General features: G+C 36.5%; 1 protein-coding gene across 3 annotated transcripts in view; it reads left to right on the top strand.

Annotated features, from left to right (window-relative positions):
* The window catches only part of LOC150101798 (calcium-activated chloride channel regulator 1-like), a 146,083-nt gene that overhangs the window by 57,760 nt on the left and 71,663 nt on the right, over nt 1-16,660 (top strand). For all 3 annotated transcript variants that reach the window (XM_090400349.1, XM_090400348.1, XM_090400350.1), the window contains exon 10: nt 13,660-13,914. In XM_090400349.1, coding sequence (XP_090256475.1) covers nt 13,660-13,914 — 255 coding nt within the window. The remainder of the gene's footprint in view (nt 1-13,659; nt 13,915-16,660) is intronic.

Below are 16,660 nucleotides of genomic sequence, written 5' to 3'. Positions count from 1 at the left end.
TCTCTCTCACTCCTCCTCTGATTCACCTTGCATTTATCTCTTCCATTCACCTACTCTCATCTTTAATACTACTCATCTCTTTCCCAAGACATTGCACCTCCTCTTTCAACTCATTTATCTATCTATCTCTCTCTCTCTCTCTCTGCAAGTTAGTCACTTTTACTCACCATTCATCTTCCCAATCAAGACCATCTCCGAAAACTTCACAATCATTCAAGTCTTTCACACTCCCCACTCTTATGTTTTCATTCATATTTTGCTAGTTATTCTCACCTATCACACTACTCATCTCTCGAGATTCTCCTGCTCCTGACACAACGAGGTCTATTATCGTAATATCTAACTCACTGAATTCCTCCCATTGCCTACATTTTACACATATATGTACTCCCCCTTCTCTCACCCACCCCATATCCAACTGCTGGGATGTATACATGCCACAAAATCTTGTATTATGTTACACAAAATAGAGTTCTTGAATGGGGGGGGGGAATTGGTGACACACCATTTGTAATTGCAGCTGCGGCTGCTGTAATTGTTAACTTAGTGCCAAAGAACTACTATAACTAAACGTTAAATACTATGTTATACGTTCTACTCTAAGCTAATTTACTTATGCAATACTACAGCTGTAAACTATATTTAACTATACTAAATAATGAAAACTTATCTTCTCTTCCACTAGTTAAAAAGACACTTTTTTTTTTTACCACAGCTCAAATCTGCCATCACGTGCTACAAGGGTGCAGGGTGTTGATTTTTTGTAGAAATGAGTAGCGTTCTGGTTCTGTGTGACTCCAAACTGCAAAGACATCATCGACTTAGCATAGCCACATTGCTGGTTTTGAGATCATGTGTCAGAGATCACGTGTATGCTTAGATGTCTGGTTAGTGAACTGGATTCAGGATTGGCTATCTGATAGGTATCAGGATTGTATATGGAGGAGCAGTATCAAGGAGGCAGTAGGTTGCAAGTTGGGTCCCACAGGACTCAGTACTGGGACCTGTGTTGTCTAATCTTTATATCAGTAACATAATGATTGCAGGGGATATTCGGTTGTTTGTAGATGATCTGAAGCTGGGAAGGATAATTAGTAATAGTGCAGATATGGTAACCCTGCAAGAGGATTTGAATAAACTGGACTGATGGGCAAATGAATGGGGATATCAGTTTAATGCAGCTAAATGTCTTGAAGTTTTGGATACATCGATGGGAGAATGCATCATTTGTCGGTGAAACTGCACTAGAGGAAGTGGGGGGGGGTGGATGACGATTGGTAGAAATCTGAAATTCAGGGAACATATCACAAAGGTGGTGAAGGTAACCCAGAAGATTGCTGCAATGCTGAGAAGAATGCTGACCAGCAGAGATAAGTTGTCGCTCCATTGTATAAAGCCCTGATCAGACCACACCTGGACTATTTTGCTCAAATTGGGTCACCAGGATTTGAAAACCATGGAAAGAGTGCAGAGGCAAATAACAAAGAGGGTATCAGGACTGTACAATGTATGAGAATAGGCTGAGTGAATGTGGATTGCAGAGTTTGATAGATAGGAGAGGTGATATGATTGAGACTTAAACTGTTGAGAGGTAGTACAAAGTTGACACTGGGGAGTTTTTTGTTTGTTGGAACAGGGAGAAGGAGTGAGGAAAAGGGATCATCCCTGGAAGTCATAAAAGGAAGTTGTGAGCAAGAGTATAAGGAGTGGTTTCTTTGCATCTAGGGTGGTTGAACTGTGGAATGCATTGCCTGATAGTGGTGAAAGACACAATATATGATATGATAGACTCAAGATATGATGAGTCTTGTGACTTTTATATCATATGATCCAACACTACCTTGAAAGCACCCACCTAATAAATGACTGCCAGCATGGATTCTGTCGCTGGTGAATCTCAAGTGGTTGCACTTTATCTCCAAAGCTTTTGATTGGATTTGGCACAAAGACTTAATGAGCAAACTACTATCGTTTTGGTCTGTCTCAGGACTTCTGTAGTTGGAATGCCAGCTTTCTGTGTGGTTGTCGGATGGTTTCTTATCCTCTCACCATTCAACTCATGCCAGGGTTCCACAAAGTTCTGTCCTCTCACTAATCATCTTTCTTCTGTATATATCAGTGATCTATTCCAATTGACCTCCAGCCCAATACACAATTTTGTAGATGACAGCACATTGTACTCCTCCCTTTCATTTGATAAACCTTGCTCTACACAACTCGCATCAACCTACAAAACATCAACCACCACTTCCCTCATTTCTGATCTCCAAGCCATCCTCCAATGGGGTTCAGAAAACCTTGTCAATTTCAATGCTAATGAAATCCAATTTTGTCTTATTTGTCATAATAAAAAAAAAATAAATAAAAAAAATTTAAAAAAAGAACCATTTTCTCTCAGTATTATTTTTGACAACACTCAAATTTCCAGACAATTTGAGATTTCTCTTCTTGTAATTACCCTGACATCAAGCCTCTCCTGGCATAAACACATCTCAACCGCTGCATCCTTAGCTTCTAAAAAATTAGGATTTCTCTTTCGCTCAAGACGTTACTTCACCCCAGAATACCTTATACAAATTGTAAATCTGCCCAGCTGTTGAATACTGCTCTCACATATGGAGTGGGGGGGCCCCAAAAAACTCCTTCAAAATGCTTGCCTCAGTACAGAGGAAAGAAAGAAAGAAACCTATTAATGACCCATCTCTTATCAACTCACTCCTCCCACTTTTGCACATATGTTTGGTTTCTGCAATATGTGTATTCTATAAATATTTCCATGGGAAATGTTCATCTGAAACAGTACCAATAATTCCTCCACTTAGTACTAAACTCATTGGAATGCATGCAGCTGCTGCTCAGCTCCCTTCACAGTGCACCTTGAAACCCACAGAACAAATTTTTTTCTCCTCCTCCATCCTTGCAACTGCTGTATTGTGGAACAGTCTTCCTCCTGATGTGTTTCCCAAGGAATACAATATAGTCTTTTAAATCAAATGTAAAGAAATCCTCCTTTTCTACACACTACCCATATATGGTACCAATGTACTATAAGTTGATTAACTAACCTTTCATGTATGGGCTCAACATAAAGAAAAAATTCGCTCTTTTCCCAGAAGGAAAGAGCCAGAATCATAAAATAATAATCATAATAACGTGTGTTCTCTACCTGGGAAGACAGGTAACTTACTAGCGAGTTGAATTTCATAAAGCATATTGTAGAAGTAGGTAGAATTGCCAATAGGATCACATGAATGTCAGAGGTTAATTACTGTGCATTGATTTGATTACCTGGGTTTTTCTTTGGGATTAAATGTTAAATTGGATCCAGAGGTGAGCAACCAAGATGGTGGCTGTCATGAGATGTTCACTGTGAGTGTAAATTGAATGCTTGTTACAAAATTTGGTTGATTGGTGAAAAACACGATGGAAAAATATAGGTTACTGAAGAGCTAACCTTCTCTCAAACTATCCTCAGGAAAGGATAGTTTGAGAGAAGTTATTTTTCAAACACAAATGATTATAAAAGTACTGATTTAACATTTGAATTACAGTAAATTATGAACACATGAACCACATTTTAAATTATCAACTAGACAGAGCCCTGATAGGTCAGCCAATATATTTCGTATAAAAATTACTTTAGATTTTTTTAGTGATTGAAAAATTATTTTTTATTATTAAGAGAGACTCCAGAGAGTTGGGAACTCATTGAGGGAGGACACACATTACTTGCACCAGCTGTCATATCTTTGTACTTCATGAAGATGCATATGCAACTTTAATTATGGGAATGATAGATTGGGTAGGAAAAGTTCATGGAGGAAAAAGAAAGGCACTCACGGTTAGTAAAAGCTGGGTTATGTAGACTAATGGATAAAGTAACTAAGATTGTAACAACAGTATTATGTGCAGATATGGCTGCAAAACCTATAACACAACATTGTCACATATGGGCAAGTAATTAGGGGTAAAATGAAATTTATTAATATATTTCTTGGAGAGTTATAAGCTGTGGTCCTTGGGAGGGGAGATAGTATGAGGAATAATAATTCTAAAGCACAGAGGTAAATGAAATGAAAGCAGAAGCAAGTGATGTGAAGTCATTAGCTTCTATATACGAGTTGCCCCAGTCCTGAAAATACTTCAGGTGCAAACTTTGTTGCTTACACTTGGATAAAGGATTAAACCAAGTATATAATTTCTTGGTATCTTTAATTATAGTATAACCAAGTGGGAAAACTCCCAACAAGAAGCAGATGAGAAGTTAGAGTTCAAAGCTAAACTGTGTACAGATTTTGACAAGCAGCTTCTTGTTTTTATATTTAGATAAAAATGGAGGAATGGTGGTGGTAGCCAGTTTTATGAGTCAATGAAATTGAAAGAAAGCCATGAGAGAAGGCCTTGACTAGTAGTGGGCCACAAGGTTCTGTTCTTTGGCTAATTTGTACATTAATGTTATAGAAAAGAATCTGAAAGGAACTGTTCAGTTGTTTGCTGATGATGAAAAATTAGGTAGAGCAATAGTTACCATATTTACTTGAATATAACTCGCCCTTGTGTATATCTCACATCTCTGATTTTACTTTACGAAAAAAGAAATTAAAAAGTTTTGCTTATATTATAACACCCATTAAAAAAAAAAAAAAAAGGTTAAAACTTTAAGAAATAGATAGCAAATGTTATGGCAGTTTCAGATATTCTGGAATTTGGTTGAAGAGAATCACAATTTCAACTCAACAATCGTAGGCTTACCTTTGTTGTTGAGTCATGTGATTTTTTGTTAATACCACACCAATCATATAGACATCTTCATAGCTGCGCTATCTCTAATGGCCTACCATTGCTCCATTTCGCACTTCACTTTCACTTCTTATTAGTCATTCATGGAAGATTGTTCATAATGTATCTCAAGTCTAGTAAATTACTGGTAATTTTTGCTTGAAATATGAAGAAACATTCAAGTTCAAAGATCAAAGATCTTATGATTCCAAAATGATAAGAGGACAAGCATTAGTGAAACTGTTTGTTTTTTATTTAATTACAGAGGCATTGTCACTAAAGATTCAAATATATCGTGTGATGAAGGCGAGCAGCTAATCGTATAAATAACGTTGATAAAATTTAAATGCATTCATTTTATAAATAATGTGAATTATAAATTATAATGAATACTGTGGATTTAATTATAAATGTCAATTTAGTTTTTCCTGAAAAATGAGTTTCCTAAAATCCCTACATATATCTTGCACCACTATTTTTTAACTTTAATTTTGGGGAAAAAAGTGAGAGTTATATTCAAGTAAATACGATAATACAGATGACCAAGATGGTAGCAGGTCTATGGAATGAACCTTTTGAGAAAAGGTTGCAGATTTGTGGTTTACAGAAAAGGGGTGACATAATTGAGACATACAAATTAATGATGAATATTTACAAGATTTAATACAGGAAATTTTTAAAAACAGGTCTGGCTGTGGGAGAACTAGGGCCATCCTAGAAAACTTAGCAAGAGTGTAGTTAACAAGGGTATTAGATTTTTGTTTGGAGAGTCTGGGACCTGCATTACAACTGTTGTGTTAATGAATGTATTATAAGAATGCTATTATGAAACATAATTATTCACTTTCCTTACTTATTTAACTCTTAATAGTCAACAACACATGACAAAATTTTATTATTCCAGATTTCCAATGGAGTCATAACTCATGGAAGGGTTCACCTTAGACTACATTCTATCACACCATTCCTTAGACTTGTACGTCTGCACTCACCATTCTCTCAGGCAATGCATTTTTTGTGTTCCATTCACTCTTCTTGCAAAGGAATTGACTACCTATACTCTTGCTTGCTATATCTTTTTGCAGCTTCAAGAGATGGCTTCTTATCTTTGTTCCTTCACCATATGAAAAATCCTTCCCACTATCCATCTGATAAAATACCTGTCAACACATTAAATGTCTGTCATATCATCTCCTTTTCACTAAACTCTGTAGATTACATGTCCAATCTATCCTCATAACCAATATTCTACAGTTATGATATTTTTTATCTGCCTCTGTACCCTCTCTCCAGTTACTTCCTCCCTTTACAAATCTTGGTGACCAGAGCTGAGCCCAGTAATTCAGATAGATACCCCAAAACCCAGTAATCTGATTAAGGCTTTATACAATAGTAGTGCTGCTGCTACCACCATCCTCTTATCTCTGCTGGTCAAGGTCATGCTCAACTAGAGCAAATCCTCTGTCTTCACAACTTTTGGCAGTATGTCCTGTATCAAATTTCTATATACCATCACTCAAAGACTTCCTGTTCCAATATAGTCCTACCAAGAGCATATTGAGTCTCTTATTTACGAATCCCAAATTTGAATACTTTGTTTTAGCTCTAAAAACTGATATCTTCAATCAATGTTGACCTTACCAGCATATTCAAATCCTTCCAAAAGGTCTTAATCAACATTACTAGCAATAACCCTCCAAAGCTTCACATCATCTACAGATGAATATCTTCCTATAATCCCAGTGTTTTTAAAATCTTAACTACAGTAGAAATGCAAACTAGTTTGCAGTCTGATACTTCCATTCTACCACTACAATTATGCAATAGCCCTGTCCTACTCCCCCCCCCCCTCCCACTCCTGATATGGCCAGTTACTTGGCGTACTCCTTTAAAACACATGGCAAAATCCATCTAGTCCTATTATCTTACTAAGAGTGTCTGGCATTTGAAAAATACATCCTTTATTCACTTATAATTCTTCAGCCTCCCTATCCCTCTAGGAATAAAACTGGCTTTACAAGGATGAAACACCCTAATAAAGTAATCACTAAACAGCTCTACTACATCATCTACCTTAGTCGCTTGTCATTCATCCACAATAATTTCTCCTTCTGTTGGGCTTTTAGCAAAAGAACTCCTTGGGCTTCGTATTGAATTGCATTACTTAGTCTCCTCTCGTTCATTTTTTTTTCCTTGTTTCGCTAATCACCTTCCTTGCTCAAGCCTTATAGTCCTCATGTAGTTTTACTCTCTATCTGTATGTCTTCAATAACCTCATTCATCTGCATTTCATATTTGATTTTCTCAGTTATCTGTTTTATTCCAACTAGATTTTTTTTGCAATTTCTGCTAACAAATGTTAGCAGAAATTCTTCAAATTCTTCCATTCATAGTGCTGTCCTAGTATGGTTTCTGAATCTATTATAATCATCTGCCTTATAATTCCACATAAGTTCCTTCCTCTTTGATACTTTTCTGCATACCTGTTCATCCAAATCAGAATTATTATTATTGTACCGGCACCTCCATGGAGTCTAAAGACTCATTGTGGGAGACCCAGACATAATCTATCCCTCTCGTTATACCCTTTAATACACAAAGCACTCGCGAATGACTCTAGCAACCCATTCCACACAGTTGCAACTCTCCAAGCAAAAAATCTAGTCCTCACACCCTTACTAACCACACCTTTATTCAAATTCCAGTGATGATTCCTTGTTCTTCTGGCCCCTCTAGCCAAGTACTGAAACATTTCCCCTGCATAAATTCTATAAAACCTTTTAAGCAATTTAAATGTTTCTATCATATTCCCTCTTTTTTTTTTTTTTTTTTTTTTTGTCCTATGAACCAACTTCTGCAATCTATATACCTTCAACCAATCCTTGTAAGGAACATTCCACAGACAACTCGCCATCTTGGTCACTCTCCTTTGAATCTTCTCCCCAGGAGATCAAACTTGAGCACAGTAATACAGATGTATCAAGGCTTTATAAAAAGGAATAACAGCTTCCTTATCTCTACTTGTTAATGTATTCTTTGATAGCCAAGTAATCTTATGGGCTACCTTAGCAATATGTTCTCTAAACTTTAACTCTGTCCACCGGCACCCCTAAATCTCTAGCTCATCTATTTCCTGGAGTACAGTTCCATCAGTGTGGTACACAGCTTGTAATCTGTTTATCCCAAAATGCAAAAAAAAACTTGCATTTCTCCACATTAAATTGATTCCTATTATCTTTTGCCCATTCTGACAGCTTATTTCAATCATCCTGCAAGCTCTCCACATTGGCTTAATTAACAATTACTTTACCTAATTTTGCATCATCAGCAAACAACTGAATTTCCCTTCAGGTTATTTCCATATCATTTATGTACAAATTAAAAGTAGTAATCCTAGCACTGAATCTTTATTCCCATTGCCAGTAACCTGTTTTTGCCTTGATTCTTCCCCACCATCAATTTTGATATCTGCCTAGAAGCAACCCTTTATCTACATAACCATTCCTATCTGTTCTAATTTGCATTCCATGTGTTATTCTGTCAAATGGCTTTGCAGAATCATTGTGTAGCCATTTCCTTTATCCAACTCAGTTGTTACTCTATTATAAAAAGTTAATAAATTAATAAGGCATGACTTACCCTTCAGAATGTTGACCCTCATACAGTATTGTATTTTTAGCCACCCATTCTTGAGCACAGTAATCCAGATGTAGATGTATCAAGGCCTTTTTGACCAATTTTTCCAGTACTTTTACCACCACACCTGAGATACTGATTGGGTCTATAATTTGCTGCTGCAATCATGCATCTTCTTTTATGCAAGGGAATTATTTTGCCCTCTTTCTACTTCCTTGAAACTCTACCAGAGCTGAGACGTAAATTAAAGAGCCTAGTCAGAGGCATTGCCAGTGCCCTTGCACATTCTCACCACACCCAAACTGATATTCCATCTAATCCCACAGCTGTATTTACATTGTGATTCACCAATATTCTAAGAACCACTAGTTCATCCACTCTGTTCCCACATTAGTGTCTGTCACATATGTTAAAGCAGTAACCTCACTTGAATGATATACCTTGTAAAGTAGTCCAGTAACTAGACTATTTTATCTGCTTCTGTCTCCTTGTGACATCATCACTTATTAAGGTTACTTTTCCATAGCTATTCTTCCTTCCTTTTACTTCCATGTAATGAAAGAACTCTTTGAGATTTCCTTTGTCCTTCTCGGTTAGATTCTTCTCATAATCTTATTTTCCGTTTCTTGCCTGAATTTTGAAATGTTCATGAGTTTGCTGGTCACCTTTCTTTTTATATACTCTCCATAGCATTTCCTTCTTCTACAGCTCATACTTAATGATATTACTCATCCATTTAACTCCTACCTGATTAACCCTCCTTACCTTATGTATACAATTTAATATTGCTTCCTCTGAAGGACCCTAAACTATCTCTCATGCACTACTAACATCCTTACCCTGCAGTGCTTTATGCCATGACACAGATTTAAGCTTCTTCCTAAGCTTGTCATAATCACCTGCCTTGTAATTCCACATATACTGCTTGTCAGAATAATTCTTCTGCTATACGATATCTGAAGTCAAGACTGCTTGGTCACTTCTGCCAGTTGGAGGCAACGTGGCCACCTTGGTTACGAATAGCTCTTCTGATCCTATGACTAGGTCCACTCTCAAACCCCTAACCTCTCCATCGCATGCTGCCTCAAGTAATCATCTCTGATTAGGTGTATAAATTCCATTTCCTTCTTGTCATATGATCTTTCTTCCTTCCTTCCTTCCTTTATTTGCATATTTAAAGTTCCCCATAATAATCACTTGACCTGTACTTATTGTACTAATTTTGCTATGCATGCCTTCCAGATCATTCATGGAACTCCTTGGCCTATAGTGACAGTCAACTGTATATTTTGTCTTACTGGCATTGATGTCACACCAAATTGCTTCAAATGAACAATCATCCTCTCACTTATCTCATATTCTTTTTGGCTGCAATTCATCTGCTGTCATCAGCAGTACACCTTCCCCCATCTTATCTTCCCTGAAAATACTAAACTCATGACATTCTTTTCCTGTAATTATATCATCTGCTAGTAGCCATGTCTTACTAATGCCTATAAGTTTTGGCAAGGCTTGCACTAACCAATGCCACAAACTCCTTCCTCTTGTTCCTGATACTTCTGGCATTAGTATACAAAAATGGCAACATCCCTTATTCCCCCACCCACCTCTTACTTTCTGAATTGACTACCCCCATTCATTATTTTTGCTGGAGAGACTAGATTCCTCACTTGATCATTCTCATGCTAACTCTCCTCCTGAGTGCCTTTTATACAAATTCACCTGCTTCCACCCTAATTCCACCCTAAGTTTTCCTGAATTTGCACTTCATCATGCTCAGTGAACAAAGCTCTCTCTCTCTCTCTCTCTCTCTCGACTCCTAACACCAAAACCATTTTAGAAGCAGTCCATCAGCATTATACAAATCCTTCTTTCCATCAAACAGACCACTAATTGACAAATTTTGCATCATTCTTTCTGCACAACTGAAATTTATTCATTCGTAGCAAATGAATCAAATGTATTGATTCATTTGCTACCAATACTCTCTTCGTCACTTTGCCTCTGTCATAACATGGCAGGAGACTTAGTCTTCACCTTCTTGCTCTTCAGTTTTCCTCTTCTAACAGCTCCTTTTCATCCTCCCTCATAGAATACTTCTCACCTCTCAAATTATTTGTTCCAATCAAGATAATCCAGATGGCCTGACTAATATCATTAATTTTTGTAATGGGGAAACAAGATTGTGTCACAATTTCATTAAGTACTCTCCTGATTGAGTCTCTGTACATAATTTTCTCCTTAACTTATTTTTCTTCTTTGTTTGCTCAGTCTTAATTATTACTTTGGACTACCTGGTTCTTTCTCTTCTCAGCCCTGCTAATCTCTTGCCGCTTTTGCAGTTTTTTCAAGTTTATGATTTGTCCTTATGATTAAAGGCTAACATTCAAGCATGCTATTTCTATATTTATGTCTATTTTGTTCTCCTCCTTTCACAGCCACATGTTTGACATTAATTCCAACATTTTCCTTCTTATTGTCAAGACTATCCACTCTACCAACTTTTACTATATTCTCATCACCTAATAGTTACTCACTTTTGAAACATTTAATACCCTCTCTCTCCAGTTTCAATTTCCTTCCATATATCCATTAATTTTTGTGATGAATACATTTACACACTGCACTGCACAGAATTCTGCAAATTTAAATCGCCTGACAATGTGGTCTTTGCTGCCAGTGTTCTACTATGCATTGACATCATACTGACGATATCATATTTAAACAAAACAAAAAAAACTAGATTCACTTACAAACTAGATAACTCAGTCAATCACACACCTGTTGAAAACAAATACCACAATAAGTTAATATTATAAACTAAAATATGAAAAAATTACTTATCCTTTAAGAATGCTAATAATCACTCTACATACACAATATGTGACTTAACAGCATCTCCCCTTATTATACCATGTCAACGATCACTAGCTTAGAGCAAGTATGACAGCAGTCAGCATCAGATTCTCTGATGCTATGACCAAATCCAAAATCCTTGATTCTGGTGTTCTCTCCACCACATGTTTCTTAAGCTATTTGTCCCTCAAGAATTTCAGAAATTCATTGCATTATTACTGAATGCTTTTTACTCTGCTCAATTTATGTATATTGCTATAGTTCAAGTCCCTCATAATCACTCATCTTGCACTTGACAAAACTAATTTACCATAACATTTCCTGATTATCACCATCTGTTTCTTGTCTTATAGGAACATCTTATTACATATTCAATTCTTTTCACCTCTACCTTACATCCTATACTCTCAAAACCATCCATACAATTTCTCTCTTGATTTTCTACTCTGAGAGGGCACAACTTGTCATTTACCTTAAGTACCACCTTGTTACTCACCTTATCCTGCCATAATATTCTGTACCCTTAAATTTCTATCTCTGCCAGAATATTCCTTCTGTCAATCCCCTTTCACAGATACCAGAATCTTCTGTCACACTAAGTCGATCAATGATACAAATCCAAAGTGGAGATTGACAATGATACTGTCATTGTCAATCTCCACTTTGGCTCTGCAGTATAGTATATACCTTCCCATCTTCCAAGTGACTGTTCCCCCACACGAGGCCATCCATATTCATGCTACCTTCTACTCAGGCAGCTTTAGTTTTCCCTGTCCTCTTTACTTGGGCAATTTAGAGAGGCTGTTTTCTAGCCATATCCTTCTGTATTCAAATGCAATCCATATCTCTGTTTCATACATCTCCTTTTTATTATGAAATGCTCCAACCATCCATGTATTCCAAACCTAAAGTATTATTTATTCTCCTAAATTATTAGAAATTTCCAAAAGCTCAAATGTATATCACTGATGCATTTGTGTTGTCTTACAAAAAAAAAAAAAAAAATCCTTTTTATAGTTACAAAAAAAAAAAAAAGATTTCAAAGAAGCAACAAACTGATACCTAAATCTGCTTGGGACAGAAGTGTCTCAGTGATAAAATGAGTGTTTATTTATTGCTAGTAACATGACTGTTTGATCATTGGTTAGTCCACTAGGTAATGAAACTCTGAATCATAGCTTTCATTATTGTATATATTACATACAATAATTGTATAAAAATAAGCTTTTGCTATGTGATTCACAAAAAATGCTCTTTTTTTTTTTAAGTTATATATATACTTAGGTGCTCTGATTATTTACCACATTATTCTAAGACAAATGGAGAAGTATTCTATTAAAAATGAATATTTTTAAAAATTTCTGCTATTTTTTTCACATTAGGTACAAAATTCCTATTTTTACAAATTTGCCAAGTTGAGGAAAGAAACCATGTGTAACCTGTTCAGAGTTATAGTGAGAGTGTGTTTTGCTCAAAAAAGGACTTGTTTGTTTTTTAATACAGTCATTCCCTGACTTACGTGAATCCAGAGTTACGCAGTTTCTTATGTGTACGTATTCCCATCTTGCTTCATGCCTCGCCACTAGTCGTATCTTTTCAGTGCTCGCCGCATTCACCAGTGTCACACATGCTGTGAAAAAGCACTGACGTGTTTCGCGCGTCTGCAGTCATACATGATTTTTATAGTCTACAAACCTTATGATTGTTTAACGTTATGTTCTTGATAAAAAAAATTTTATCATATAAAAAATAATAATGCCATCCAAAAGAAGCAAGTCCGATTCTTCTACAGCTAGCAAGAAAAGAAAAACATTGACTTTGGAAACAAAACTCAATATTATTAAGGATTTTGAAGGCGGAATGAAAATTTGTGAGCTAGCAAATCTTCGATCTACAGGAATCCATAGTAAGAACAATCATAAAAGAAAGGTTTAAAGATTTTGGAGGACATAGATTCTAACAAGGAACGAATTGTAGCTGCTAGGCAAGGAATAAAAAAATCATTAGCTTGCTATGAAGAAATTTTGCATGACAAGAAAAAGACATTATACCATCAGACAACTACTGTAACAACCATGTAACAACTACTGCTATTAGATTTTATGAACACCATCAACATCAAAATAACTTTTTTTTTTGATTATGTACGAAGAATTACAATTATGATTATATTTCTTAAAAAATATAATGTTTTTGTAAACCTTTGGTCCCAATTAACTAATATTTTGTATGTTTGTATATATAAATTAAATGCAAAATTATACCCCGAGTTACGGGAATTCGACTTGCACACTTTTTGTTGGTCCCACCTACTGCATAACTTAGGGGTATGACTGTATTTATTTTAAAGCCCATTATGATTGTTCTCAATTTCCTTTTTTCCTTTAGCTAGTTGAAGGTTTTATTTCTCTAAAAGAACATGAAAAAATATCAATTTCCATGGACAAAGAGAAAGGTTTTCTTACAAAAAGGATTGTGTTTTATTCTCCTGAAATAGACCAACTTGGGTTAAAGTTTCATTCTTCTGATGGCAAGTTTCAAAGTTTTAGCTTCAGTGGCAGTTCTACACGCAAAAAAAGATTTGTAACAACTACTGCTATTTCTACAAGTACCTCATTCAGCTACTCCACTAAGGCTGATAAGGTAAGCAGTATTGTTTTTAAATGTGAATATTGTTTTTTCATATGCTAGTAGAATGTTGTGTTTATATTGTTATATATTTCATTGATGTTTAGAATTTTCCATTAAAATTCTAAATGTTCCAAAAATATGCATATATAAAGTATTTTATTTTTGAACATGTTAGGTGAGAATGAAAAAACTGGTAACTTTATATGTTGGTTATTCAGAAAGATCTCTGTTTCACTCTTCATCCTAAAAATTATGGAAACAACTACTGTGTTGGAGTAAAACTTCAATTTAATATAAACCAAACTAATTACTTGACATTTCGACCTTCACATTAAGGTCATCATCTGGAGTATACACACATATAGAAGGAAGAATTTTTGGCCTTGGTTGGCACTTCCAGGCCACATGTTTTGAAACATGGCTGACAGAAGATGATATAGCTAGTGGGATTGAATGTGAGGGGTATAGTGTGTTCAGGAGTGACGGGGAGAATAAAATGGGGGGGAGGAGTGTTATTGATGATAGCTGATGAGCTACAGCCGAGGAGAATAGAAGTGGAACTGCAGGATAGAGAAAAGAGCACATTTTAGGCTATTTGGTGTGAGATTGAAACTAGCAGAACAAAATATACAGTTGAGTGCTGCTATAGACCAGGCGATGGAATAGATGGTGGAGATAGTATGCATAAGCAAATAGAAGAAATGAGTGAAGGAGGGTAATTATTATGGGTGATTTCAACTATGGTAACATTGATTGGAAGGAGGAGAGGACAGGACACACAGAAGGAAGGAATTGGATTTTATGCGATTATTAAGGGATAACTATATGTGATAGCATGTAATGGAAAATACTAGGGGTCAGAGAGTGCTTGACCTAGTAATTGCATCTGAGAATTTGGCTGTAATGAATATGACCACATTGCCACCAATTGGTGAGAGTGATTATAGGGTCTTGACTTGGAAGTTGGATAAAGATGTGGAATTTACAATTAAGACAGAGTACATGTGGAATTATTGGGCTGGTAAGTATGACAAGCTTAGGAGTTTGATTGGTTCAGTGCCATGGCATGTAAACCTGCAAGGGCTAGATGTTGATAGTGCATGGGAGGCAGTTAGGAAGTGTTTGCATGAGGCAATGGCTGACTGTACACCCAGAGTCCGAATAATAAATCAAGTAAGGGTTAAATGGATGAATAACACCATTAAGCTTGAGCTGCAAAATAAGAAACAACTATGGAGGGAATTTAAGGAGAAAGGTGACTGGCAGGCACATGAATGGTATAAGGCACAGGCCAGAAGGGTAACGAGTGTGGTAAGAAAAGCAAAAATAGATTACGAAAAAACATTGGCAATGCAAGCTAAAGAGAATCCCAAACAGTTTTTCAATATGTTGCAAGTAAAAGAAAAAATGTATATGTCAGAATGATTTCAAAGAATCAGTTGATATAGTTGAATTACTGAGCGAGCACTTTGCAAGAATATATCATCCAGGTGGTGACATTGCAGGAATGAATGAACCAATAGATTATATGGGAATTGTGGTGAATGAAGTGGAGGTGAGTAGTCTATTACAAAATCTCAATGTCAATACATCTGTGGGATTGGATGGTATACTAGCTTGTGTCGTACATGAAGCGGCTAAAGAATTGTCTGTGCCGTTGACCATTTTGTTTAATTTTAGTCTCGGATCTGGGTTAGTGCCAAGGGGGTAGAAAGAGGGGAAAATAGTTCCACTTCATAAAGGAGGTTCCAAGACTGCTGTTGTAAATTACTGAACCAATTAGCATATCAGGAATCATTGTCAAGGTCTTGGAGAAATTAGTCAAGAGAAAAATACAGGATTGGATAGATGAAAATGGGATATTGTATGGGGGGGGACAACATGTTTTTGTGAAGGGTAGATCATGCCTCAGTAACTTGCTCATGTTTTATAACACAGTGATTGCTGAACTGGATAAGGGTAATTGGTTTACAGTGATTCCACTGGACCTTGCTAAGGCCTTTGACAGGATACCACACGGAATTGTAATCAGTAAACTGCAGAATATGGAGATGGATAGGAGGGTGGTTGATGGAGAGATATCAGAGAGTGGTTTATTCAGGAGTGGAGTCCAAAAGAGCTTGTGACTAGTGGTGTGCCGCAGGGTTCTGTTCTTGGACCACTACTTTTCAATTTGTTCATTAACGATATAGGAAAGGATCTGAGAGGAAGTGTTCACTTGCTTGCTGATGATGCAAAGTTGGGTAGAGCAATAGTGAGTGCACTGGATGTCAAAATTTTGCAAGATGATTTGGATAGTTTGGAGGACTGGGCTAAGGAAAATGGATGTCGATTTAATGTGGGAAAGTGTAAGGTTATGCATTTTGGGATGAAAAGATTAGTAGCAGTATATCACATTAGTGGAACCGTACTCCAGAGAATTGACGAGGCCAGGGATTTGGGAGTATTAGTGGATAGGGAGTTGAAGTGTAGGGGACACATCACAAAAGTGGCTAAATCAGCTCATCAAATTACTTGGTTGCTGAAAAATACTTTAACAAGCAGAGACAAACAAGTTATTGTTCCTCTATATCGAGCCTTGATAAGACCCCATCTAGACTACTGTCTAGATGGGGTCTTATCAAGGCACCCATATCTAGTTGTGCCTAGATATGGGTTCCAGGGTTTCTTCTTGATGGGGAGGAGGAGGTGGAGAGGATCCAGAGACGAGTGACCAAGACGATAGCAGGTCTATGGAATGAACCCTATGAGAACAGGT

Source organism: Typopeltis vanoorti, chromosome 11 (genome assembly GCF_054136105.1).
Source record: "Typopeltis vanoorti isolate ZY-2024b chromosome 11, IOZ_Tvanoo_1.0, whole genome shotgun sequence".
NCBI classification, from domain to species: domain Eukaryota; kingdom Metazoa; phylum Arthropoda; class Arachnida; order Uropygi; family Thelyphonidae; genus Typopeltis; species Typopeltis vanoorti.
Note: the sequence above shows the minus strand (reverse complement) of the source record. Positions and strands in the feature narration are given on the sequence as shown.